The sequence below is a fragment of the Xyrauchen texanus genome, chromosome 41 (genome assembly GCF_025860055.1).
Source record: "Xyrauchen texanus isolate HMW12.3.18 chromosome 41, RBS_HiC_50CHRs, whole genome shotgun sequence".
NCBI classification, from domain to species: domain Eukaryota; kingdom Metazoa; phylum Chordata; class Actinopteri; order Cypriniformes; family Catostomidae; genus Xyrauchen; species Xyrauchen texanus.
In genome coordinates, this window is record NC_068316.1 from 15,028,333 (window position 1) to 15,054,235 (window position 25,903).

Genomic DNA, 25,903 nt, shown 5'->3' on the forward strand with positions numbered 1-25,903 from the left:
CCTAGACATTGAAATGCTTTATTGTTTTATGTTGTTTTGACATTGTAGTTTCACAGGGATAATTTTCAGATTTTGAGAACATGGAAAGAGCAAAGCAGCCAACATAACAATTATATTTAATACATAATTGTATTAAAATTTCACACAACCTTTAAGTCATAATACTGCTGTGAAAAGGAATCTGTTAAAGTATTGAGTAAAATATTCCTAAATGATTATCATTATTTCTTTCTTCGCAACATTGCACCACATTAAGTGACCTAACAATAAATGTGTTTACATGCACAATCTTATACCAATGTAAGCCGACAATGTATAAGGTCATGTGACCACCTAAATGGCTTTATCTGGGTAAGGTCATAAACAGTTTAAGCAAATTAATGACCATATGTAGATTTTTGCCCATTACCCAGATTTTGCTTGGCATGCAAACATATTTACTGCTGAAATAACTGACTTATTCAATGTGTGCTAGTGTTGTGTGCATGTCCTTTTACAATTTGACATCACGGTTTTCTTGCGTTGTCGAGGACTGCTGTTTTTGTAATGTGTTGATGCTTGACCAGGCTTGTGTTAAAGCCTGCCTTGAATTCACAGTTTTAATCCACTTCACAGTCTCTATGTGGCTCAGCCCACAGCCTCCCACTCCTGTATATGAATTTAACCTCACACTCCAAGCCAGAGGTCTTAACTTTGAAGCAGCAGCCTTCGTCCCTGAGCTGAGCAGAGTTTCTCTGAGCGAAAGACTGTAGATCCTCCCGCTCGTCTTTGTCTCCCTCTCTGATCCATACCTTTCCACCTGCCTCAGCTATAACATTCCCACTAAACCAATGCATCTCACACAGCCTCTCTGCTTTGAGCATATACATACACACACAGTGTGGTGCACAAATCTTATTGCACCCTCTATCCTGCTCATAGCAAAGGCAGTGCAATTGTACAATGAAGGAAGTGGACTCTGACGTTATAAAACGAAGGACCTCCTCCACTCCATTGTCAATGGCGACAGGCCCATGGACCCTGCTGACTGAGAACAGCTTTGCGGGCCCGAGTATCCGCACCGATTCAAGAATAAACTGGAAATTGTGGTGCTCGCCAAGCTGTAAGTAGCTCTGCAACTCAGACAGAGTCTCCTGGTGCAGCTGCATGAGACAACCCAAGCCCAACAGTGCAGGATTGAACTCAAATATGGAGAGCAAGCGGTGCCGAACACCTGCATCAAAGGACTCCGAGTTAAAAGCAGGATCAGATAAGACAAATTGCACATGCTGAGTGACCGTGGCAATGGGAGCGTTTGAAAATTCTAGGGTACTACGTTTTGGATGCACCGCATCCAGCAAACATGCAATGCGAACACATGCCTCCCTATATTGTCTCGCAAGAAGGGTTGCATCCTGGTCAGAGGAGGATGGAGCCATGCTGCTCAGAGCTTTTCGGATGACCCGAGCAGAAACACCCTGGAAGGAGGTGACTCTGTGCAGCCTGCTGGGGTGACAGGAGAACAGACCCTCCACAGAATAATAAAGCTGGAGGCCCTCCTGGAGGGGATGTAGGTCCCTTAGCACCTGAGCGAAGACTCTCACACTCTGCAGAAGACTCTCAGCATCTCCTTCTGTCCAACACTGCTCCACCTCCTGCAGCAAAGCGGCCTCCACTCTTCCACTGGCGCTCAGCTGCTCGATCATACCGAGTATGCCTCCACTAGGCTTTGCCTCTGGTTCTTCAAGAACCTCGGCCAAGCAGTCCCACACCAGGAAACTGAAGATAGCCCACACAGTGTTCTGGTCTGTGCATTGTCCAGGATGTAGGTGGTCCCAGCTCCTCAAGTGGTCCTGATCGTGAAGGTGGTCCCAGCTGTGCAGGTGACTGTGGATTCCACTACGGAGTAGAGTCTCTGCCTTTTGGAGCAACCTCAAAAGCAGACATCCCCTCTCAGATAGCTGGACCCCTACAGATGACAACCAGTTAGACAGCTGTATAACCATGGTCAAATGGTTATAATCTATACCACCCCAAACTAACACCATTGGTAGAGCAATTCTGGAAAGTGCTGCAGAGCCACAGTGTTTCAGGAAAATCAACTTAAACTATAACTTATAGTTATCTTCACATATTCAGATGGGTTAGGAGAAAAATGTTATCAAAAAAAATTACAAACATCGGTTTTAAATATAGACTAAAAAGCAATAATATTATTCTATGTAAGCACTGTGTGGGTGACAGAAACAGGTCCCGCTCTGCTCTCTCATCTTCTGCGAATAGTATATTTTTTTCAGTGGCATTGGTAACTGTAAACTTTTGAGTCAGTATAGAAACTCAAGACCAAGTGTCATATCAGCCAGCAGAACATAAACCATTACTTTGTGCATCTTTAAGTACTGTACTTGGTTTAACTAATCAAACAGAATCAATAGTAAGATGGATCTCACTGGATTGGACTTACACTGAGGACTGAGTCCTGCCACTCTGCTCAGTAGTCTTTCTGCATCCTGCGTCTTCTCCATATACAAGGACACTAGAGCCTCAAGCTGGAATGAGTCCTCTAAGGCGACCCCTTCAAGAAGGTATTCTCTGACCGTCCGACGTGGCAAACCCACTGCCACACCTATCTCACAGACATTAAATCTGATCTCATCCCCAAGAGTCAAACCCAGCTGAGCCATGACTTGCTGCAGTCTTCCTGATAGAAACAAGAAGAGTCCGTTTTAGACTTCCTAAGATAGTTCACCCAAATATGAAAATTCTGTCATAATTTACGGATCCTAATTTTGTTCCAAACCTATTTGACTCTCATCCATGGAACACAAAAGGAGATGTTAGGCAGAATGTAAGATTCATTCACTTTCATTGCATCTTTTTTTCCACATAATGAAGGTAAGGGGTAAATGAGGCTAACATTTTCTCCTTTTGTGTTCCATGCAATAAGTCAAATTGTCTTAGAACAAAATGAGGATGAGTAAACGATGACAGAATTTTAATTTAGAAGATCTGATATGGTCGACATCAGGTTTGAGGCATCTCTTAGATCTTAAGCATGGAAACTTAAATATCAGGGTTCAAAATTAACTTCTTAACAATTAAGAAAATAAAGCCAAGAAACAATTTTGCTTTAAATCATCTCTGTAACAATGTACTATAAGGTCGCATTTGTTAAAGGGATAGTTCACCCAAAAATGAAAATGTGCTAATTTACTCACGCTCATGCCATCCCAGTTGTGTATGACTTACTTTCTTATGCAGAAAACAAACAAAGAATATCTCTGCTCTGTAGGTCCACACAATGCAATTGAATAGTTACCAGACTTTTGTAGCTACAAAAGAAACATAAAAGTAACCCATATTACTCCAGTGGTTAAATCCATATCTTCAGAAGTGATTTGATAGGTGTGGGTGAGAAACAGAAATATTTAAGTCCTTTTTTTACTCTAAATCTCCACTTTCACTTTACATTGGAAAGTCACATCTGAAAGTGAAAGCAGATATTTTGAGTAAGTTTTGAACTGTTTCTTACCCACACCAATAGTATAGCTTCTGAAGATATGGATTTAGCAACTGGAGTCATAAGGATTACTTTTATGTATCCTTTAATGTGATTTTTGGAGCTACCAGGTCTGATCATCATTCACTTGCATTGGCACCTACAGAGCGGGGATATTTTTCTATTTTCATTTTTGGGTGAACTATCCCTTTAACATTAGTTTACTACATTAACTGATGTTAAAATATACAATTTTTAAATTCAAAAATGTATTACTATATGTTCAAATTATCATGAACCAAGATTAATAAATGTTGTAAAAATATATATATCGTTCAAAGTTAGTTCATGACACCAACTACATCAACTAATGTTAACGAAGGGAACCTTTTTGTAAAGTGTTACCATCATCTCAATGTCGAAGACATTTTTCTTTTTCCAGCACTGGCCATTGTCACAACCCACAAAAACAATAAGACAGATCATGATTTAGTTCCTCATATTTTCATTTTGGTACCTTACATTCCTTATGATAAATTCAAAAGTACATATGGTCACTTTTTTCCACATGTTTTATTTAACAGACTGTTAGTATCACAAGTCAAGTCAAAAAAGAGGGTCAGATTTATGTTTTTAAATTGCAATGTAATCAATGTACAGGTCCTTCTCAAAAAATTAGCATATTGTGATAAAGGTCATTATTTTCCATAATGTAATGATAAAAATTAAACTTTCATATATTTTAGATTCATTGCACACCAACTGAAATATTTCAGGTCTTTTATTGTTTTAATACTGATGATTTCAGCATACAGCTCATGAAAACCCAAAATTCCTATCTCAAAAAATTAGCATATTTCATCCGACCAATAAAAGAAGTGTTTTTAATACCAAAAAAAAGTCAACCTTCAAATAATTATGTTCAGTTATGCACTCAATACTTGGTCAGGAATCCTTCTGCAGAAATGACTGCTTCAATGCGGCGTGGCATGGAGGCAATCAGCCTGTGGCACTGCTGAGGTGTTATTGAGGCCCAGGATGCTTCGATAGCGGCCTTAAGCTCATCCAGAGTGTTGGGTCTTGCGTCTCTCAACTTTCTCTTCACAATATCCCACAGATTCTCTATGGGGTTCAGGCCAATTGGCAGGCCAATTGAGCACAGTAATACCATGGTCAGTAAGCAGGTGCCAGGTCGTGCTGAAAAATGAAATCTTCATCTCCATAAAGCTTTTCAGCAGATGGAAGCATGAAGTGCTCCAAAATCTCCTGATAGCTAGCTGCATTGACCCTGCCCTTGATAAAACACAGTGGACCAACACCAGCAGCTGACATGGCACCCCAGACCATCACTGACTGTGGGTACTTGACACTGGACTTCAGGCATTTTGGCATTTCCTTCTCCCCAGTCTTCCTCCAGACTCTGGCACCTTGATTTCCGAATGACATGCAAAATTAGCTTTCATCCGAAAAAAGTACTTTGGACCACTGAGCAACAGTCCAGTGCTGCTTCTCTGTAGCCCAGGCTCTGCCGCTTCTGCCGCTGTTTCTGGTTCAAAAGTGGCTTGACCTGGGTAATGCGGGGATGTTTCTACTCCAGACTCAGTCCACTGCTTCCGCAGGTCCCCCAAGGTCTGGAATCGGTCCTTCTCCACAATCTTCCTCAGGGTCTGGTCACCTCTTCTCGTTGTGCAGCGTTTTTTGCCACACTTTTTCCTTCCCACAGACTTCCCACTGAGGTGCCTTGATACAGCACTCTGGGAACAGCCTATTTGTTCAGAAATTTCTTTCTGTGTCTTACCCTCTTGCTTGAGGGTGTCAATGATGGCCTTCTGGACAGCAGTCAGGTCGGCAGTCTTACCCATGATTGGGGTTTTGAGTAATGAAACAGGCTGGGAGTTTTTAAAAGCCTCAGGAATCTTTTGCAGGTGTTTAGAGTTAATTAGTTCATTCAGATGATTAGGTTAATAGCTCGTTTAGAGACCCTTTTCATGATATGCTAATTTTTTGAGAAAACAATAAAAGACCTGAAATATTTCAGTTGGTGTGCAATGAATCTAAAATATATGAAAGTTTAATTTTTATCATTACATTATGGAAAATAATGACCTTTATCACAATATGCTAATTTTTTGAGAAGGACCTGTATTATATAATACATAAAACACTAAAACTAAACAGTAACTCTGTCTGTCATTTGGCACTTGCCAAGCGTTAAATTGCTTTATTGTTTTAAAGCATACATGAATCACCTGAGAGAGATAAAGCTGTTCTCAAGTGGCCTCTCGTTTCCTCCACTGCCATCTGTATACTGCTTCCCTCGAGCTCTTTATTAAGGGACAGACATGAGGGGTCCTCGTTCAAACTATTGACTACAAAATGAGAGGATTGCATTGGAAATTTGGTAACCGGTGACTGAATGCAAGTGTTCCATTTAATGCACATCACTGTGAATGTGATTTGTGTTCAAATAATTTAAAGCATGTAGTAGTACATTTACCATTAAGGTCCTCAGCTAATTGCTGGTCCTCATTCTGGAGGGCTGTGTAAAAGCACTTGCATGCTTTCTCCCCTTTCTTCAGGCAGATAGACAGCAAGGTTTGTGCTTGCTGGGTTGGTATAAGAACTGCTTGGACTTTCTCCAGTTCTAATTGAGTGAGAATGCCATTGGAGAAGAGATCCAAAGACACCGGTAGAACAGAACAGCCCAAGCGTGAGCACAGAACACTAAACCGTGCCTGTAGATGATGTTCTGAATTAGAAGACAGGACAAGGGTGAGGGGCTGCAAGACATTTATTTAAAAACATTCAGTAAAACTGAATATGTTGAATCAAGATTAGACTATGTCAAAAGTCCTACCTGTTGGACCTTGCTGAATATCTGCAAAACGGTATTGTTCTAATAACCGAAAATAAAAAACATTTTAGCATTCACACCATGCTACTGAAATCTACATGTATGCATTTTTATTGCTTCCCAGAATTAAACAGCTTTACAGGTTACTATACCTTCCTCTGCAGACAACCAGCATCGCAGTCGTGGGTAATGTTTCTTGCATTTCCTCAGACACTCCAAGAAGCAGTAGGCATCGCTCTCGTCCATCTGAGCATCAACAATCTCTAGAAGTTTTCTGGCTTTTTTGGGTGGCGTCCGTTCAGCCTCAATCTCATAGCAGCTGTCTCTACAGAGTAGCCCTACAGATATAACACAGTCTAGTAGAGGGCCCAAGTGATACAGGGCATCCACCAGGAGCTTACGTGAAGACAGGAGTCGGGCCTTCACGGTTTGCTTGTTCTCTGGACCTATAGTTACAAAACAATGGGGTGTATGGGTGGAGTCAAATGAGTCTGAGTTAGGCATGGACAACTAAAAGGTGGAACTAACACACTAAGCTTTCAGAGTTTTTCCTATATATTGATCTACTGTATCACATTAGGCTATATAAACATGGCTTCTCAAAAAAAAGACTATGGGTAAGTTGGACCATCTAAGGTACAAATTAAACATATTAGTTTTTAAGTAAATACATGAGCATAATAATAAAAAAAGAAAAAGGTAAGAATCATTTATATAATTTAAAATAATCACTCTTCCCAAGTTCCCAACAGCAAATGGCTAGCAGACATAAACCTTTTATCTTTTTTAACTTTCACTTTCATTTTATATACACATTTTACATATGAGTGTGAAAGTGTACATTTTTAGTTCTGTAACTAGTCACCATTTGTTTCAATAGCATAGTTCACCCCAAAATTTTAATTTTCATAATTTACTCACCCTCATGCCATCCCAGATGTGTATGACTGACTTTCTTCTGCAGAACACAAAGATTTCAGAAGAACATTTCAGCTCTGCTAGTCCATACAATGCAAGTCAACAGGATCCAAAATTTTGAAGCTCAAAAAAGCATATAATGGCAGCATAAAAGCAATCCATTCGACGAGTGGTTAAATCCATAACTTCAGAAGCTATATGATAGATGTGGGCGAGAATCAATTTAAGTACGTTTTACTATCAATTCTCCTCCCTGCTCAATAGGTGGTGATATGCACAAGGAATGCGAATTAGCAAAAACAATAGAAGACGAATGTGAAAGTGGATATTTATAATACAAAAAGGACTTAAATATTCATATTTTTCTAACCCATTATTATCATATAGCTTCTAAAGGTAGAGGTTTAACAACTGAAGTTGTATATGTTACTTATATGCTGCCTTTAAATGCTTTTTGAGCTTCAAAGTTCTGGTCACCATTCACTTGCATTGTGTGGACCTGCTGAGATATTCTTCTAAAAATCTTCGTTTGAGTTCTGCTGAAGAAAGAAAGACATACACATCTGGGATGGCATAATACTGAGTGCAGGCTTAATAATTCTACAAAAATTATTATTTTATATTAAAAATACAATTTAAAAAGTTTTAAATTGAGTATAACGTCATGTCAACTACCCAAACGCATGTGACGTCACTTAAGTTTTAAAGTAAAATTACATTTACAAGAATGGTATCTATCTAAAGCTTACCTGAATCGTGGGGTGTCTCAGTCGCCATCACACTAATATTTAAGAATAATTACGGATCATCTTCAAAATATGACGTGTAGCTCATTCAAATGTTTCTTAGAAGAACAGATTGCGGTCGTTTTATATTTCATCCCCGTCAGTTCAAACTCTCGTCGTAGAAGACTTTAAAAGCACTATCGACGACGAAGAACGTCACTCGAGTCTTTATGTTTGTATTATTACTTACTATGAGTTACTACGTCTGCTAAATTTCAAACTTTTAGCCTACTAACGAAGTCCCGCGGGCAATTCCTCCCATTGCACCACTTCCTGGAAGTGGTGAAATATAATAAAAAAAAAAAAGTCAACAAAGTCTCGGATTCATAACCAAACCATACCCCATTACCTCGTTAATTTCGCAATTATTTAGTGTGGTGAGACACATTTGAGATTAAATTATTTAAGTATTGCCGTTTGTGATTTACATGTATTGGCGTCGCCTCTGGAAGCTGCCACCCGCGTGGAGTTTAAAAAACACACATACAAAGTATTCAAATGCAATTAATAAAAAGTATTTATCTTAGTCGTAAAATGTTACGGAGAGATATTTAAATGAAGAATCATCCATGACATGAAGTTTATTTCTTGGCATGTCCGATGCGCATGAAGCCCTGCAGATGGAGCTGAACACCTGTGAATTCATACAATTCTTGTCATTCAGATTGAACGGGGTTTGTGACTATACGGAATGGCCCTGTTGATCTTGTTGGGTTGAATAATCAGCTCTCAACAGCATCCAGTCCTTTTTCATAGATATACTTTTATATTCTGTTTTAATGTATGGGTCATTCCTGGTATGCGGTGACATTTTGGCTTCATAAGTGTTGGGAAAAAAAGGACATGATTTTCATGTTTTTAGCATTCTACCAAAATATTGACATGTTTAACTATAAGGAATACATATTGGTCAAGCTCAGGGACTCTGAAAATAATAATTATGGGTAGATTGTTCAGACACGTCCATGAAAATATTCCACCCTGTTAGGGACATATACATAGTTATCACAACATGTTAATAATGTAAATGTTAAACAATAATGAGCTTTTCTTGGATAGTATATGTCCCTTATGCCATCTTAGATTTTTTTTTCTTCTTGAAACAAGCAAAACAATTTTTGATGAAGAGAATATGTCTTGATTATTAAAAACTGGTACTTTTTGTGCCCATCTTTGCAAATAGGATGGTAAATAACAATAAAAATTGGCTCAAAAACACATATATGCTGTTAGTGCTCCTCACCTCACAAAATAAGACAAAAGTATGCCAAACATTTAATGTTGCTGTCAAATTATTATTTAAAATGACTTGTCTAACAGGGTGGAAAGGAGCATAACAGGGTGGAACACCAGTGTTAACAGGTTCAGTGGATGAGCCTTTTGTCATTGTCCTGCATGGTTTGCCATTGCTAATGTGTGGAACTGCACCTATAACATATTGTTTCAAAACAATAAAATAAAATTTTTATTTTTTTTATTTTGAGGGACACAAAAAATATCTATGTGGTTCCTCATCATAATCAATAATGGGGGCAAAACAAAACAATTCTCTCTTCAGATGGCTAGAGAAATATTTACAAATTAGAGAAGACAGACATAATAAATTACATTTTTATTTATTTATATTTGATTAAAAATAAAGATGATATAATTCATTTGAATTAACTAGATTAACAAACAAATACAAAATTCATCACAAGAAGGAACAGTAATGGACAGTGATGCCCTTTGTGGTGTTTTGGCTACATCAACTTACTAGATTAACAAACAAAATAAAAAAAAATAATTACAAGGAGGAACAGAGATGCCATTTTTTGTGTGGCGTTGCTACATTTGTAACAAAACATTGTAACAATAGCAGAATCCTTTTTGGTGCTGAATAGAAAGTTATATGTAGGACCTAGTGATGTTTAATAACCTTTTTAATAACAGTTTATTTTCATTAATCACTATCTTTATATTATTACATTTTGAAAGTTAAATTTTAACACATTTTAAGAAATAAATCATTTACCTATTGAGAGTACGTTGACAGTCTGTCATGAACTCCAGAAAATCAGTTATGATGTGGCTTTGACAGTTACAGATTTGAAAAGCAAAAAGGCGGGTAAAATAACTTTAAACTCTAATGGAAAGAATCATCACAGCATAGGATGGAATACTACATATACATAACCTTTATATAACAATCTTTGATACTGAGTGTAGTAAATATATATATATATATATATATATATATATATATATATATATATATATATATAGATAGATAGATAGATAGATAGATAGATAGATAGATAGATATGTATATGTATACATACATAGAACTTGCTATATACATTAAATACTAATTATTCTATTAGAATTTCCACCCTGTTAGTTTCACATTCCACCCTGTTAGGTTTATAGACCTAACAGGGTGGAATCTAACAGGGTGGAAAATTCTGAGCAAAGTTAGCCATAGTTCTTTGAGTGATCAACATTTAGCTAGCTAACCTTCTACAAATTAACAGAACTTTTATAACTATGTCAGATTTGTTTTAAATTTTTTTGATAGGACAAACATTCTTCATAACAAAGCCTAACAGGGTGGAACTTTAAGGGTGGGACAAGCAGGATAACATCTCAAAAACTAAAAAAAAGTTAGGAGTGAGAGTTAAAGCTTACCTCAGTTTGTACAGTTGAATTCCAGCAGGTAAAAGAAATTAAATCACTTCTTGAAAATGGTCTCAATGAAATTGCAGTTGGATTTGGAAGGCAAAAATACATACTAACAGGGTGGAAGATGACTTCAGGGACGCAGTAATTGAAGAAAATTTTAAGAAAAATACCTATATTTTCACATGATTTATATGTATGATTAGATGCAATTTAGCCTAGTCTATAACATAATTAAAAAATATTTTGAGGTTTTTGTCATTTCATGGTTTATATTTCTTGCAGAAGTTGATTACTGCGCACTGAGGACATGATATAATTGAATGCATACATCAATTAAAATGGTGTAAAATACAAAATAGTATTTTTAATGTCTATTATCTCTGTTTAAATTGTAAAGAATACTTAAATCTACAATTTAAGCCATTTATTATAAATATGTGACTCATTTTAGAGAAAATATGAGTATATAAATCATTGGGACAGGAAAAGTCACCGCATACCAGGAATGACCCGTATGTGTATAATATAAGGCAGTGGTTGTCTACCAGGGGGCTGAGGCCCACTTCCAAGGGGGCATCAAGTTGCCTTAAAATTATTTTAAATAAGCTATAAAATAATCATTTAACTGGCTATAATCAATCTAAAACTGCTTACTATAGTTTCGGCATGTACAACATGCATCTTTTCTTATTTTAATTCAACAACTCCCTTCCACAGATGTTTTATTGTAGGAAGTACAGTTCAGTACAACCAGAAACCTGACTGTGATAAAATTGCTTGCTAACCTTTTCTGTTTAAAGTTATAGCCAATTTTATAACATAGTTGCCATGACGATGTAATGTCAACAAACCCCAAAACTACTTTACAAATTATGGTTTAAACAACTTTACAGGGGACCTCAAATAATTCATGAGTTTTAACAGAAGAATTACTGTAAGTGCTTTTATTAAATTATATGCTTCACATTTCTGCCTTTAAAGGTACTGGAAGTGATTTTAGCCATTTGAGAATTTTTACCCTCTCCGGGAACCAGCACCTTATCGTGGTGGAGAGGTTTGTGTGCCCTTATGATCCTGAGGGTTGTGTTGTCTGGAGCCATGTGCTCCTGGTAGGGTCTCCCAAGGCAAAGTGGTCTCAGGTGAGGGGCCAGACTAAGAATGGTTCACAAATGACTCATGGATAAAACGGCAAGAGGAGGAGTTACCCTGCCCGGAGGAAGCCCGGGGCCCCCGTCTGGAGCCAGGCCCAGATGGAGGGCTCGTCGGCGAGCGCCTGGTGGCCGGGCTTGTCACGGAGCCCGGCCGGGCACAGCCCGAAGAAGTGACGTGGAACCCCCCTCCCCCCTCTACATCCCTTGGGCCCACCACCCATTGGAGGAACCGCAGGAGTCGGGTGCGCTGTCATATGGGCGGCAGTGAAGGCCGTGGGCCACGACGGACCAGACCCGGGCAGCAAAGGCTTGCTCTGGGGACGTGGAATGTCACCTCACTGGGGGGGAAGGAGCCGGAACTAGTGAGGGAGGTGGAGCGTTACCAGTTGGATCTGGTGGGGCTTACATCGACGCACAGTTTTGGCTCTGGATCCGTACACCTGGATAGGGGATGGACTCTATTCTTCTCTGGAGTTTCCCAGGGTGTGAGGCGACGGGCGGGTGTGGGGATACTCACGAGTCCCCGGCTGAGCGCCACTACGTTGGAGTTTACCCCGGTGGACGAGAAGGTCCCAGTAGGGGACTCCATAGTGATGCTGGGTGACTTCAACGCACACGTGGGAAATGACAGGGACACCTGGAAAGGCGTGATTGGGAGGAACGGCCTCCCTGATCTGAACTCAAGTGGATGTTTGTTATTAGACTTCTGTGCTAGTCATGGATTATCTATAACAAACACCATGTTCGAACATAAGGATGCTCATAAGTGTACGTGGTACCAGAGCACCCTAGGCCGAAGGTCGATGATCGATTTTGTAATCGTGTCGTCGGATCTGAGGCCATATGTTTTGGACACTCGGGTAAAGAGAGGGGCAGAGCTGTCAACCGATCACCATCTGGTGGTGAGTTGGGTCAGGGGGGTGGGGAAAGACTCTGGACAGACCTGGGAAGCCCAAGCGAGTAGTGCGGGTGAACTGGGAACATTTGGAGGAGGTCCCTGTCCGCGAGATCTTCAACTCACACCTCCGGCGGAGCTTTTCAGGCATCCCTGCGGAGGTTGGGGACATTGAACCGGAGTGGGCAATGTTCAAAGCTTCCATTGCCGAAGCCGCGGTGGAAAGCTGCGGCCTCAAGGTTTTAGGTGCCGCAAGGGGTGGTAACCCTCGAACACCGTGGTGGACAATGGTGGTCAGGGAAGCCGTCCGACTGAAGAAAGAGGCCTTCCGGGATTTGTTGTCCCGGAGGTCTCCGGAGGCAGTTGCAAGGTACCGACAGGCCCGAAGGGCTGCGGCCTCGGCCGTGAGGGAGGCAAAGCAGTGGGTGTGGGAAAAGTTCGGAGAAGCCATGGAGAAGGATTTTCGGTCCGCACCAAAGTGCTTCTGGAAAACCGTCCGCCACCTTAGGAGGGGGAAACGGGGAACCATTCAAGCTGTATACAGCAAAGATGGGACGCTGTTGACCTCAACTGAGGAGGTTATTGGGCGGTGGAAGGAACACTTTGAAGAACTCCTAAATCCCAACACGCCCTCTATGGTAGAGGCAGAGCCGGAGGATGATGGGGGATCAGATTCTATTTCCCTGGGCGAGGTCACTGAGGTAGTCAAACAACTCCGCAGTGGCAAAGCCCCGGGGATTGATGAGATCCGACCAGAAATGCTGAAAGCTTTGGATGTGGAGGGGTGTCATGGATGACACGCCTCTTCAACATTGCGTGGAAATCTGGGACAGTGCCTAAGGAGTGGCAGAACGGGGTGGTGGTTCCCCTCTTCAAAAAGGGGGATCAGAGAGTGTGTGCCAACTACAGGGGTATCACACTTCTCAGCCTCCCTGGTAAAGTTTACTCCAAGGTGCTGGAGAGGAGGGTTCGGCCGATTGTCGAACCTCGGATTGAAGAGGAACAATGCGGTTTTCGTCCTGGCCGTGGAACGACGGACCAGATCTTTACTCTCGCAAGGATCCTGGAGGGGGCCTGGGAGTATGCCCATCCGGTCTACATGTGTTTTGTGGATCTGGAGAAGGCGTATGACCGGGTCCCCCGGGAGATACTGTGGGAGGTGCTGCGGGAGTACGGGGTGGGGGGATCCCTTCTTAGGGCGATCCAATCCCTGTACGTCCAAAGCGAGAGCTGTGTCCGGGTCCTCGGCACGAAGTCGAGTTCATTCCATGTGGGGGTTGGTCTCCGCCAAGGCTGCGCTTTGTCACCAATCCTGTTTGTGATATTCATGGACAGGATATCGAGGCGTAGTCGGGGTGGGGAAGGTGTGCGGTTCGGTGGGCTGGGGATCTCATCGCTGCTTTTTGCAGATGATGTTGTCTTCATGTCATCATCGGTCCGTGACCTTCAGCTCTCACTGGATCGCTTGGCAGTCGAGTGTGAAGCAGCTGGGATGAGGATTAGCACCTCTAAATCTGAGGCCATGGTTCTCAGCAGGAAACCGATGGAGTGCGTACTCCAGGTAGGGAATGAGGTTTTGCCCCAAGTGAAGGAGTTCAAGTACCTCGGGGTCTTGTTCACGAGTGAGGGGACAATGGAGCGGGAGGTTGGCCGGAGAATCGGGGCAGCGGGGGCGGTATTGCACGTGCTCTATCGCACCGTTGTCACGAAAAGAGAGCTGAGCCGAAAGGCAAAGCTCTCGATCTACCGGTCAATTTTTGTTCCTACCCTCACCTATGGTCATGAAGGTTGGGTCATGACCGAAAGAACTAGGTCGCGAGTACAAGCGGCCGAAATGGGCTTCCTCAGAAGGGTGGCGGGCTTCTCCCTTAGAGATAGGGTGAGGAGCTCAGTCATCCGTGAGGAGCTCGGAGTAGAGCCGCTGCTCCTTTGCATTGAAAGGAGTCAGTTGAGGTGGTTTGGGCATCTGGTAAGGATGCCCCCTGGCCGCCTCCCTAGGGAGGTGTTTCAGGCACGTCCAGCTGGGAGGAGGCCTCGGGGAAGACCCAGGACTAGGTGGAGAGATTACATCTCCACACTGGCCTGGGAACGCCTCGGGGTCCCCCAGTCAGAGTTGGTTAATGTGGCTCGGGATAGGGAAGTTTGGGGCCCCCTGCTGGAGCAGCTGCCCCCGCGACCCGACTTCGGATAAGCGGTTGAAGATGGATGGATGGAGAATTTTTGAAAGATGAGCAGTTTGATTAGCCACGCCCCCTCTTTCCAAAACCACACTCCCAAAACACCAATTGAGACAGATATTGAGCAGTTTTAAATATTGATCTCTTTCTTGCACATACTGAGCATTTTGCTTCTAAAGATATTAATTAATCCACTGGATTTGTATGGATTACTTTTATGATGGCTATATGTGCTTTTTGGAGCTTCAAATATTTGGCATTTCCTTGCATTGTGTGGACCTACAGAGCTGAGATATTGTTCTAAAAATCTTTGTTTGTGTTCTGTGGATAAAAGAAAGTTATACACATCTGGAATGGCATTAGGGTGAATAAATATTGAGGGAAGTTTAATTTTTCATTCAACTCACTGCAACTACAATAATATAAGAGCACGAAAAAAACATCAGATTTCTGAGTCTAGAGCTTTCACAGAAAGATATCTCACAACACTTCTTTCAGTGATATCTTTCAGGGAGAAGGACATACCTTTTTTGCATACCTTTCCACACTTAAGTCCTCCAAAATTGGCCCCATTCACTTCCATTGTAAGTGCCTTGTAGGAGGGACAGTTTGAAATTATTTTTGTGGTAAACAACATTATGCCACAAATGCTGTCAATTGAGCTTAACTTGTATTGAACCTGGAATATTCCTTTAAGAACCACTGATATAAGTGAGACCAGGTTTGTCACACTTTTACTCCAGTAAATATTTCTCAGTGTAGGTTTATTTCAGAGAGTCAGTTTCCACATAGCCACATATCTTGAAGTCTTCAAGGCTACAAAAAGAAGAACATTATAACCATTTTTATTCAGGAAAAAATGTATATATATATATATATATATATATATATATATATATATATATATATATATATATATATATACACTCACCTAAAGGATTATTAGGAACACCTGTTCAATTTCTCATTAATGCAATTATCTAATCAACCAATCACATGGCAGTTGCTTCAATGCACTTGGGGGTGTGGTCCTGGTCAAGACAATCTCCTGAACTCCAAACTGAATGTCAGAATGGGAAAGAAAGGTGATTTAAGCAATTTTGAGCGTGGCATGGTTGTTGGTGCCAGACGGGCCGGTCTGAGTATTTCACAATCTGCTCAGTTACTGGGATTTTCACGCACAACCATTTCTAGGGTTTACAAAGAATGGTGTGAAAAGGGAAAAACATCCAGTATGCGGCAGTCCTGTGAGCGAAAATGCCTTGTTGATGCTAGAGGTCAGAGGAGAATGGGCTGACCGATTCAAGCTGATAGAAGAGCAACTTTGCCTGAAATAACCACTCGTTACAACCGAGGTATGCAGCAAAGCATTTGTGAAGCCACAACACGCACAACCTTGAGGCGGATGGGCTACAACAGCAGAAGACCCCACCGGGTACCACTCATCTCCACTACAAATAGGAAAAAGAGGCTACAATTTGCAAGAGCTCACCAAAATTGGACAGTTGAAGACTGGAAAAATGTTGCCTGGTCTGATGAGTCTCGATTTCTGTTGAGACATTCAGATGGTAGAGTCAGAATTTGGCATAAACAGAATGAGAACATGGATCCATCATGCCTTGTTACCACTGTGCAGGCTGGTGGTGGTGGTGTAATGGTGTAATGGTGTGGGGGATGTTTTCTTGGCACACTTTAGGCCCCTTAGTGCCAATTGGGCATTGTTTAAATGCCACAGCCTACCTGAGCATTGTTTCTGACCATGTCCATCCCTTTATGGCCACCATGTACCCATCCTCTGATGGCTACTTCCAGCAGGATAATGCACCATGTCACAAAGCTCGAATCATTTCAAATTGGTTTCTTGAACATGACAATGAGTTCACTGTACTAAAATGGCCCCCACAGTCACCAGATCTCAACCCAATAGAACATCTTTGGGATGTGGTGGAATGGGAGCTTCGTGCCCTGGATGTGCATCCCACAAATCTCCATCAACTGCAAGATGCTATCCTATCAATATGGGCCAACATTTCTAAAGAATGCTTTCAGCACCTTGTTGAATCAATGCCACGTAGAATTAAGGCAGTTCTGAAGGCGAAAGGGGGTCAAACACAGTATTAGTATGGTGTTCCTAATAATCCTTTAGGTGAGTGTATATATACACATTTTGTTGAACACTTGTTGACCTTTTGTGACAACTTGCCAGGCATGTGGAACTGACACAGTGGAACCCGGCAATAAATCAGTGGTATAGGTTTAATGTGAAAATGGGAAACATGTGAACATTGTATTAATTACAATTACTTATTGCAATTGATACATTGTATAAATTAATTAAATTTAAACACCTGGACAACCCTGATTAAAATGTAACAGCTCATGACCTGACTTTTCCTTAGAACACATTTAAACCTTTCATAGAAAAAAATGCATTTATATCATAGCTGACCCTTGTCTTAATGTGTGCCTGTGTGGTTTTATATCATAAGGTGTAAATATTGAACAAAAGTAACTGTGTGCTCTCAAAGTGGTTGGGAATAGCAGTGCAAAATGCCAGGTTAGGGGTCGTCACGGAAACCCTCCATACACAGGGTGGGGCCCTTTGTGCCAGAAACGGCTGAGTGGAGGAGAGCCTGAATGAAGCATTAATCCCACACCAGTGCATCTCAAAGCCCCATTGCTGCCAAAAGCCAAGTGCTCATTCCCATGTGCTGGTCATTATTTCATCCATTCAAGAGTCAGTAGGGCTACACCCCCACCACCCCTCCACTCTCACACACATGCACTCATGATCATTCCAAAAACATTGCAGTCTATTTAAATCATCAACATATAGAGAAATAAGAGCCCTGCATGGGTTTATATAATTCATTACAAAAAAGTTATTGTATATATTACATCATCAACATTATTATACTTTCATGATTATTCAATAGTGAGCCACTGAACCTCAGTATGCATGCTCACTACAAATATTATATATATATGTATATAATAAAAGTTATAATCTTAAACAAGTCTTGTTTTCCAGTGAAAATAAATGAAATATTCTTAAAACATGATACATTTACTTGAGAAGCAAAAATAGTTGTTTTAATAGAAAACAAGATGTCTTGTATTAAATGTATTTTTCTCTAATCGGATTGTTTCTCTAATCGGATTTCCAATCTGAATTTGGAATATATTGTCTAAAAACAATTATTGTACTAAATGTAGCTTTTCAAGTCTTGTTTAATACACTGTATGTTTACATATTTTTACTGGAACACAAAATACTGATTAAAATAGAAAGTTAACAGAAAATGGACACACATTTAGAAACATTTCAAGATATATTGGATGTCTTAACTACTAGGAACAGACATGAATTCCTCAACACCAAACCTTCCATATACAAACACATAGACAAACACATACAAATACATTTCCATGCAGGCTTAAATACACATTCATTCATGTTCACATACCAACTCATTCATAACAATGAGTAGCTTTTATAATGAGTGGGGGTTGATGCCGAAGGCTGGTTCTTTCTTAACACATTTAAATGTACCCCCACTTCACCTTTATGAAGAGCTAAAACACCCCTCTATCTTCCCAAAGAAGCACACTTCTCTTTATTTTCTCTTTCATCAGCACTCGAAACAATACATATCCTCTGTGGCAAGGGTGACACACAGGACACCCTATTTGGGAGCAGCAGATGTGCTGTCTTAATATTTGCCTGATTTGTCTACATAAGAATCTATAATAATAATCATAATAATAATAGTAGTAATTATGTTTTTTCATAAAATAAAAAACTTAAAATTTGGAGTCCCACACCTTTTGACCTATGGATTTCTTTTCCAGTTGTAAGTGATTTTTTACAAATCATTTATAGAGGTTGTACTCACAAAGAGTAATTTCTTATTTCTTTAGAATTTTTTAAAAACTTAAAAAAGTGAAATTGCACAACTGTTACCAACCTGATCTGCCTTTCCCTTTTTTTTTCTTTTTTTTTTTGGATGACAGACCTAATGTAATCAGGTTAATTTATATTAAATAATATTTTTGACCTGAATAAACCCAGTTAATTTAGATTTGTATCACAGTTTTTGGTTTAACAAACATTTAATTGCCTATTAAGATTGTATTACTTTCCATTACTTTAGTTTTTCAGCTACTGGTATAATTTAATGATCGTTCAGGATAAGATACACACCCTTTTTTTTTGTCTCTTTCACTTCCTCCTTTTACATTTTGTCATTTCTTGGTCCCATCATAGTCAAGATAATTGACTATTATAAATGAATAAAAGTCCCCAGCAGATGGCAGTCTGTTGTGCCTCTTGATAAGTCTAATATTAATGTTTTCAAATGTCATACTTGGGATGAAACTAAATTCAAGATTGGGGTTGGTAAAAGTTTAGGAATCTGCACTGAAAAAAAAATTGATTCTGGTCAATTGTTGAACTACAGTTTTTTGTAAAATGACAACTGAACCATATTTGAACATTGTTCCTGGCAAACAAATTCCCACATTGTGCTAGTTTCATGTCTCTCATATCACTGCAATCACGCAATAAAAATGATTTTGACTCAACAGTCAATTTAATTATTTATTAGCTAAGTGGTCATGTAATGTATGGCATACTGTTTTGAAAAGAAAGCGCTTTTTAAGCATTGTGTATCAAAATTAAGTGCCCCAATGGAGCATGTAGACATCATACTGTTTCTTATGCTCAACAACATTATCTAGACTTGGTTATGCAATATTATCTTTATGTTAATGAGCACTGTATACAGATGCATAAACAAATAGTTTTCAGTAGATGCCTGGGTCGAGAGATTGTAGATATTATAAACCAAACAAAGATGCTTGTGTTGTATAATGCTTGTATCCAGAAGCATATGTCACACAGTTTATGCACACATATCTGATTGTATATGTGAGAGTGCATGCATATGTGTGTGTGTCCATGCAAGTGTCCGCTGCAGCTGTGCAAAGCTGTGATCTGAGGCAGGCTTTTGCTTGCTGTGAAAATATTATTGCAAGTGTTTATTATTACAGCACTGAGAGACAGTGCGATTGTTGTGTGCCATGCAAAGGGGCTGTACACCAGGAGTGTGTGAGTATGTTTTTTTTTTTTGGTCATTCCTTCTGCTCCCACCGACAAGCCCCCAGTGAGGTACGGTGCATTGTGGGTAGTGGGGAGGCCTATTGGAGTTGATTAGTTCCGGCTGAGTCTCAGATAGAGTTCTGACAGGCCGGAGAAACACGATCACAGCAGGAACGTCCCCCTCCTCACGCACCCCCTTGCCCTCTCCAACAGACAATAGAACCAGCATGACAAGAGCGTTTGAAAACTCTCCACTCCTCTGTCTGTCACACACATGTGGACACACATACACACCCTATGACAATCATATTTTGTACATCAGAGCTGGCTTGACAGGAGCTGTGTAAAGTGTTCGGATAGGCTGGTGGCTTATTTCTTTTTTTTTTTTTTTTACCAGAAACACAGGATGATCTTAATGTTTCTTAATCATTGCCTTCCGCATAGAGAAAGTACTATGATTTTAAGTGGTGCTTACTAAAGTAAGTATTATGATTACTTTTGCTAATACTTTGGGTTAGGGAAAACCACTAACCCAAATGATTAAACTTTGGCATAATAGTTTTCTATAGAAAACACACACACACACACACAACAAAGGAGGGATTCCCAAGCCATGTTTAGGGACCAGGGGCCAGATTCACAAAACAATATTAAGAAAAAAAATCTTCATAACTAATATTTTCTCCCTATTTTTTAAAAGTTACGAACATTTTGTATTTCCAAAAGTCACGTCCACACTACGTTTTTTATTTTATTTTGATTTTGCTACGTTTATGGCTATCATCCACACTAGAACGGCATTATCTTCCACTGAAAATTTAGTATATCAAAAACGCTCTCGATCACTGCATACTTTGAAAAAAGATGAAGTTAAAAATCTGGAAACAGAGGTTTAATATTTAAATGGATTACTGTGGACTTCATATGTATGATCTTGCCTATGGCTGCTTCTCAATGCTAACAATGCAAAGAAAACAGGTCTTTCCTAGCTGCCTTAAAGAACAAACTCAAAAAGACAGAAGGACATAGAACACATCTATGCAAGTTTTTTTGAGATGTGCTGCGATATGTAGATTCAACAACCTTAAATATTGATCTGTTTCTCACCCATATTTATCATATAACTTCTGAAGACATATATTTAACTATTGGAGTCTCATAGATGACTTTTATACTGCCTTTATGTGCTTTTTGCTTTTTCAAAATTTGGTCACCATTCACTTGCATTATATGGAACTACAGAGCTGAAATATTATTCAAAAAAATCTTTGTCTGTGTTCTGCAGAGGAAAGGAAGTCATACAAATCTGGGATGGCATGAGGTTCAGTAAATAATGAAAAAAAAAATAATTTTAGGTGAACTATCCCTTTACTGAGGCCACAATAACGTTTGAACAGAACCACACGTTAACAATGCATTGACTAAGTGCTTGCATCTGCATATTTGTACCTTTGTAAAGTATATTTTTGACCTTACAAACATCTTAGAATTTATCTTAAGAACTTTCTTAATTTTTTTCTTAGGAATATATTTGCCCCAGAATATCATTTAGGCTTAGTGGTGAGCTCTATTTACTTGGGCCAGTAAGCAACCAATTGGCAACCACATAGCAACTCCCTAGCAACCACATTAAAAAAACACCATGAACACCTTAGTAGCTGCCGCAGTGCCCTGGCCACCACCAGCAACACTGAAGAATTGTGATGGTAAATTTTGCACAGGCAAGCATCACAGACATACTCATCAGAATTGTTTTTTTAACTAGTTAAATTTAATTGTTATATAAATTTTTATTAAAAGATCTGCAGTTTCGAATGTGTTCTGTGAAATACTGACAATGTGCTCCTTAAGTACTTTGCCAAGCTGATGCAAAAACACACAATTCAGTAGGCATACAGCAAATGTAATCCATAACACTGTTTATATAGCCAGTTAGTGCAAACCACTATATAGAGCTCGACACTCAAGACAACACTATACCCCTTCTCTGAAAAATAACATCCCTTCACAAACAGCAACACATCTATGCCACACAATGTACCTAACCAGCTCTTAACTACACTACTCAGTTCAGCATGCCAGCATATCCCACCATGGTGCACTCCAGGGGCAAACTACATCAACATCTCCTTGCCCCATTTTTCTCAACTCTCTTACTTTATCTTACCTTTCTACTCTCTCTCTCATTGCCCTTTCCCTGCATTCTTCTCTCTGTTCTTGCTCTCCACACATAATTGATTAAGGGCCACTTCCATAAATCAATTTGGTATGGGCATCAGTCAGTAATGAATGGGGGAAGCCCCCCTCTGAGCATCCAGTATTAATCCAGCACAGCAGGATCTTCCACTCAAAACTCTGTCTTTTTTCTTCTTCTCTCTCTCTATGCTTTTTTTTCACAACACACTCATACAAACTAGACACAAATGCCAAAAAACACACTCTACAAGCTCAGAGGGGAGCTGCCTCTCATCCTGAATGAAGAAAGACAGAGAGAGGGATGAGATGAAAGGATGGAAAAATGAACAGACAGGCATATGAAAGAGAGAACTTGTGGTAAGCACCAGTGATGGCAGAGCAGAAAAAGAGTCATGGCAGGAGTATGTGCACACACACACACACACACACACACACACACACACACACATACACACACATTGTTGGTGCAGCTATCCTTATGATGACTCTCCATAGACATAATGGTTTTTATACTGTGCGAACTATGAATTCTATTGCCTAACCCTAACCCTCACAAAAAAACTTTCAGCATTTTTACATTTTAAAAAAAACATTGTTTAGTATGTTTTTTTTTTTTAAGTGATTTTAATTATGGGGACACTAGAAATGTCCTCATAAACCACATTTATATCATGATTCCCTTGTAATTATCAGTTTGTAACCTAAAACAATGTCCTCGTAAACCACTCAAACCTGCACACACACACACACACACACACACACGCACGCATGCACGCGCACACACACACTCCTTGACTTACAAACAGCCCCGCAATGTTCAAATAATTTTCTTTTCTTTTTATTGATTCATAGATATATAACAAAGAAAAACACAACATGTATACACTGATATTTAACCCCCACAATTACCCCTCCCCAATCACAAACCCCACCCTGACTACCAACGAACACACCTGTGGCTACATATAAGAATACACACACACACACACATAAGAAAATATAATAATCATACAAAATTAAATCGAATCTTCTCTTTCCACAGCCCCTCCCCGAGAACCCCCAAAAATGCTAAATAAGTGCCCCATTTCCTATCAAACAAATCCCCAAACCCCAGCCTTCTACTTGACACCTCCTTGAAAGCTGCCACCCCCCCCCCATCTCTGCACACCACTCCGGAAATGAGGGCATTCCATCCAACTTTCATCACCTTACAATAACCTGCCTGCCAATCAAAACACTGTTCAGAATTTTATTTTAAGAGTTTATCCACCATATTGACGACTATATTGATGGCAAAATGAAATCTGAGTGCCCAATATGTCACATATAAAACTCTGAACCATCAACCAAAATTCTTGGATCTTAGCACACCACTAAAAAACCTGAGTTGAGTATCCATCTTCTGATTGGCATCACAAGCAGGTGGGTGTGTCTTTAAGACCAAGCCTATACAATCTAGAGGAGGTCCAGTAGAATCTATGTAAAATCTTGAATTGCAAAAGGCGCACCCTTGCATCTCTAGAAGCAGACTCAAGTTAAATCTTTCTCCCATAATCTCTTGATAGAAGTTGAAGCTCCTTCCCCCAGACTCTGAATTAGCAGGGAGTAATACACTGATGCCTCATGACCTTTCCCAAAAGCAGTAATCACCACTCCCAGAGTATCTGCTGCTTTAGGGGGGTGTATGCTAATCCCAAAAACAGTACAGAGCAGGTGGCGCAGCTGTAAATACTTAAAGCACTGAGATCTGGGAATCCCAAAATGTTGAACCAACTTTTCAAAGGATCTCAGCTCTCCACTCTCTTTATATAAATGGATGCTTTTTCCCATAATGAGTGCAAATGCAAGATAACCGGGTGTAATTTAACTTCTCTTATTGGTTTGATAGAAAGGCTTTGCAATGGCGAAATAGGGGCAAGAACTTCCTGTTCAATACAAAACTAGGGAGGGGCTCTCTCAGGTGGAAGAGACCAATGAGCCAAATTGCTGAGACCGAATGCATAATAACAAAACAAATTATTGGGTAGGCCTAGCCCACCTTTGTCTACTGGCCTATGTAATTTGTTCAAATGTAATCTGGGACGTTTAACATTCCAAATAAAGGACTTTGCTATGTTATCAGAATGCTTGAAATAAGAGAGGGGGAAATCTACAGGGAGAGACTATAGCAGGTAGTTAAATTTTGGAATACAATTCATTTTAATAACATTAACCTTTCCAGTCATAGGTAAATGTTATGAAGCCATCTGCCCACATTGCTCGAAAAACTTTTTATTAAGGGATTTAGTTAACTCCGACAAACTAAATCAGACAAATTTGCTGGGAGTAAAATGGCCAAATATTTAATGCCCTGTTTGTGCAAAGGTTGAAAAGCCGTTCCCAGGCAGTACGCAGTCAGAGTCAAAGCTTTGGATTTAGACCAACTGACTCTGTATCCTGAGAACTTAGAAAATGAATTAATAATTCTGTGAAGATTTAATGGGGTCGGAGACGAATAATAAAATATCATCAGCGTAAAGCAAAAGCTTATGTGCCATACCTCTCACCATCACCTGGAAAATCATCTTCCCTTCTTATCGTGGCTTCTAATGGTTCCACGGGATGACAGAACAATAATGGGGAAAGAGGGCAACTCTGCCGGGTGCCCCATTCAGAGTAAAATAATCTGTAATCCATCCAATAAAAGTATTCCCGAACCCATATATTTCCAAAATCTTAAAAAGATAATCCCATTCTACCATATCAAACACCTTTTCGGCATCAAGTGAGATGGCAGAGACCGGAGTCTGATCATTCCCCACTGACCACATGATATTGATGAAATGCCTAATGTTATCAGAAGAGTTACGGTCCTGAATAAACCCCACCTGATCTATATGTATAAGAGATGTCATAACTTTACTAAATCGGTTAGCCAGAATTTCGGACATTATTTTTATGTCTAACTGGATAAGAGAAATTGGACTGTAACCCTTACACTCATTTGGATCTTTGTCCTTTTTAAGAATCAGTCTAATCCGGGCTTGCATCATGGTTGGCGGAAGCTTTCCATTCTTTAATGATTCCGCAAGATTTGCATTCTTAAACGTGTAATCCATGTTTAATAATGTTTGTGGTATACACTGTGGTCGCATTTGCTCTATGAATACTGTATTAGTGAATATTAAATCTTAAATCTTTAGTACATTAATGTAGTATGTACCTAGCCTGTGACGAGTATGTAGAATGACAGTAAAGCATTGAGACATAGTAATTTGTCATTAATTGAGTCTTGACAGTGCAAACCCCAGTTGCTAGTGGCTAGATGGTACTTCTCGTTCCTCCCAAAAAGTCTTTTGAGATACACATGCAACACTCATATACTGTTTATTTCAAGTGTTGCAGTAACCTTACCCATTAACTAAACCCTAGCCTAACCCCTACCCCTACCCCTTCCCTTTATCCTAGGTCTCATCCTAATATTGGTAACAACAAATGCACATTTTGCAGGATAAGGTTTACCATTTAGAGATGACCATTTGTCACATACTGTGTTTGAGTCTGAAGTGTGTAATGTCTGTGGCACTAGCGCCACCAAATGAAATTTAAAAAATAAACATTGTTTTTAAACAGCCTTCGAATATGTGCCGTCTTGCTGTTGACTTAACAAACAGTTAGTCCAATCCCCAACTCACGCAATTGGTTGAG

At 39.9% G+C, this 25,903-nt stretch overlaps 1 protein-coding gene across 1 annotated transcript; it reads right to left on the reverse strand.

Moving 5' to 3' along the window:
* Positions 1–5: 5 nt before the first annotated feature.
* Positions 6–8,314, reverse strand: LOC127634193 (uncharacterized). Its single transcript, XM_052113634.1, has 7 exons — positions 8,000–8,314; positions 6,485–6,778; positions 6,336–6,374; positions 5,976–6,227; positions 5,728–5,847; positions 2,444–2,680; positions 6–1,948 (listed from the first exon to the last, which is right to left on the reverse strand). The coding sequence occupies exons 1-7, from the start codon at positions 8,025–8,027 to the stop codon at positions 600–602; spliced, it is 2,319 nt and encodes a 772-aa protein (XP_051969594.1). The 5' UTR covers positions 8,028–8,314; the 3' UTR covers positions 6–599.
* Positions 8,315–25,903: the final 17,589 nt, after the last annotated feature.

Coding starts and splice junctions, on each gene's coding strand:
- LOC127634193 (XM_052113634.1), bottom strand. CDS start 8,027: ATGGCGACTGAGACACCCCACGATTCAG. Junction 6,228..6,335: donor TATTCAGCAAGGTCCAACAG/GTAGGACTTTTG, acceptor CTTCTAATTCAG/AACATCATCTACAGGCACGG. Junction 2,681..5,727: donor AACAGCTTTATCTCTCTCAG/GTGATTCATGTA, acceptor TGTTTCTATCAG/GAAGACTGCAGCAAGTCATG.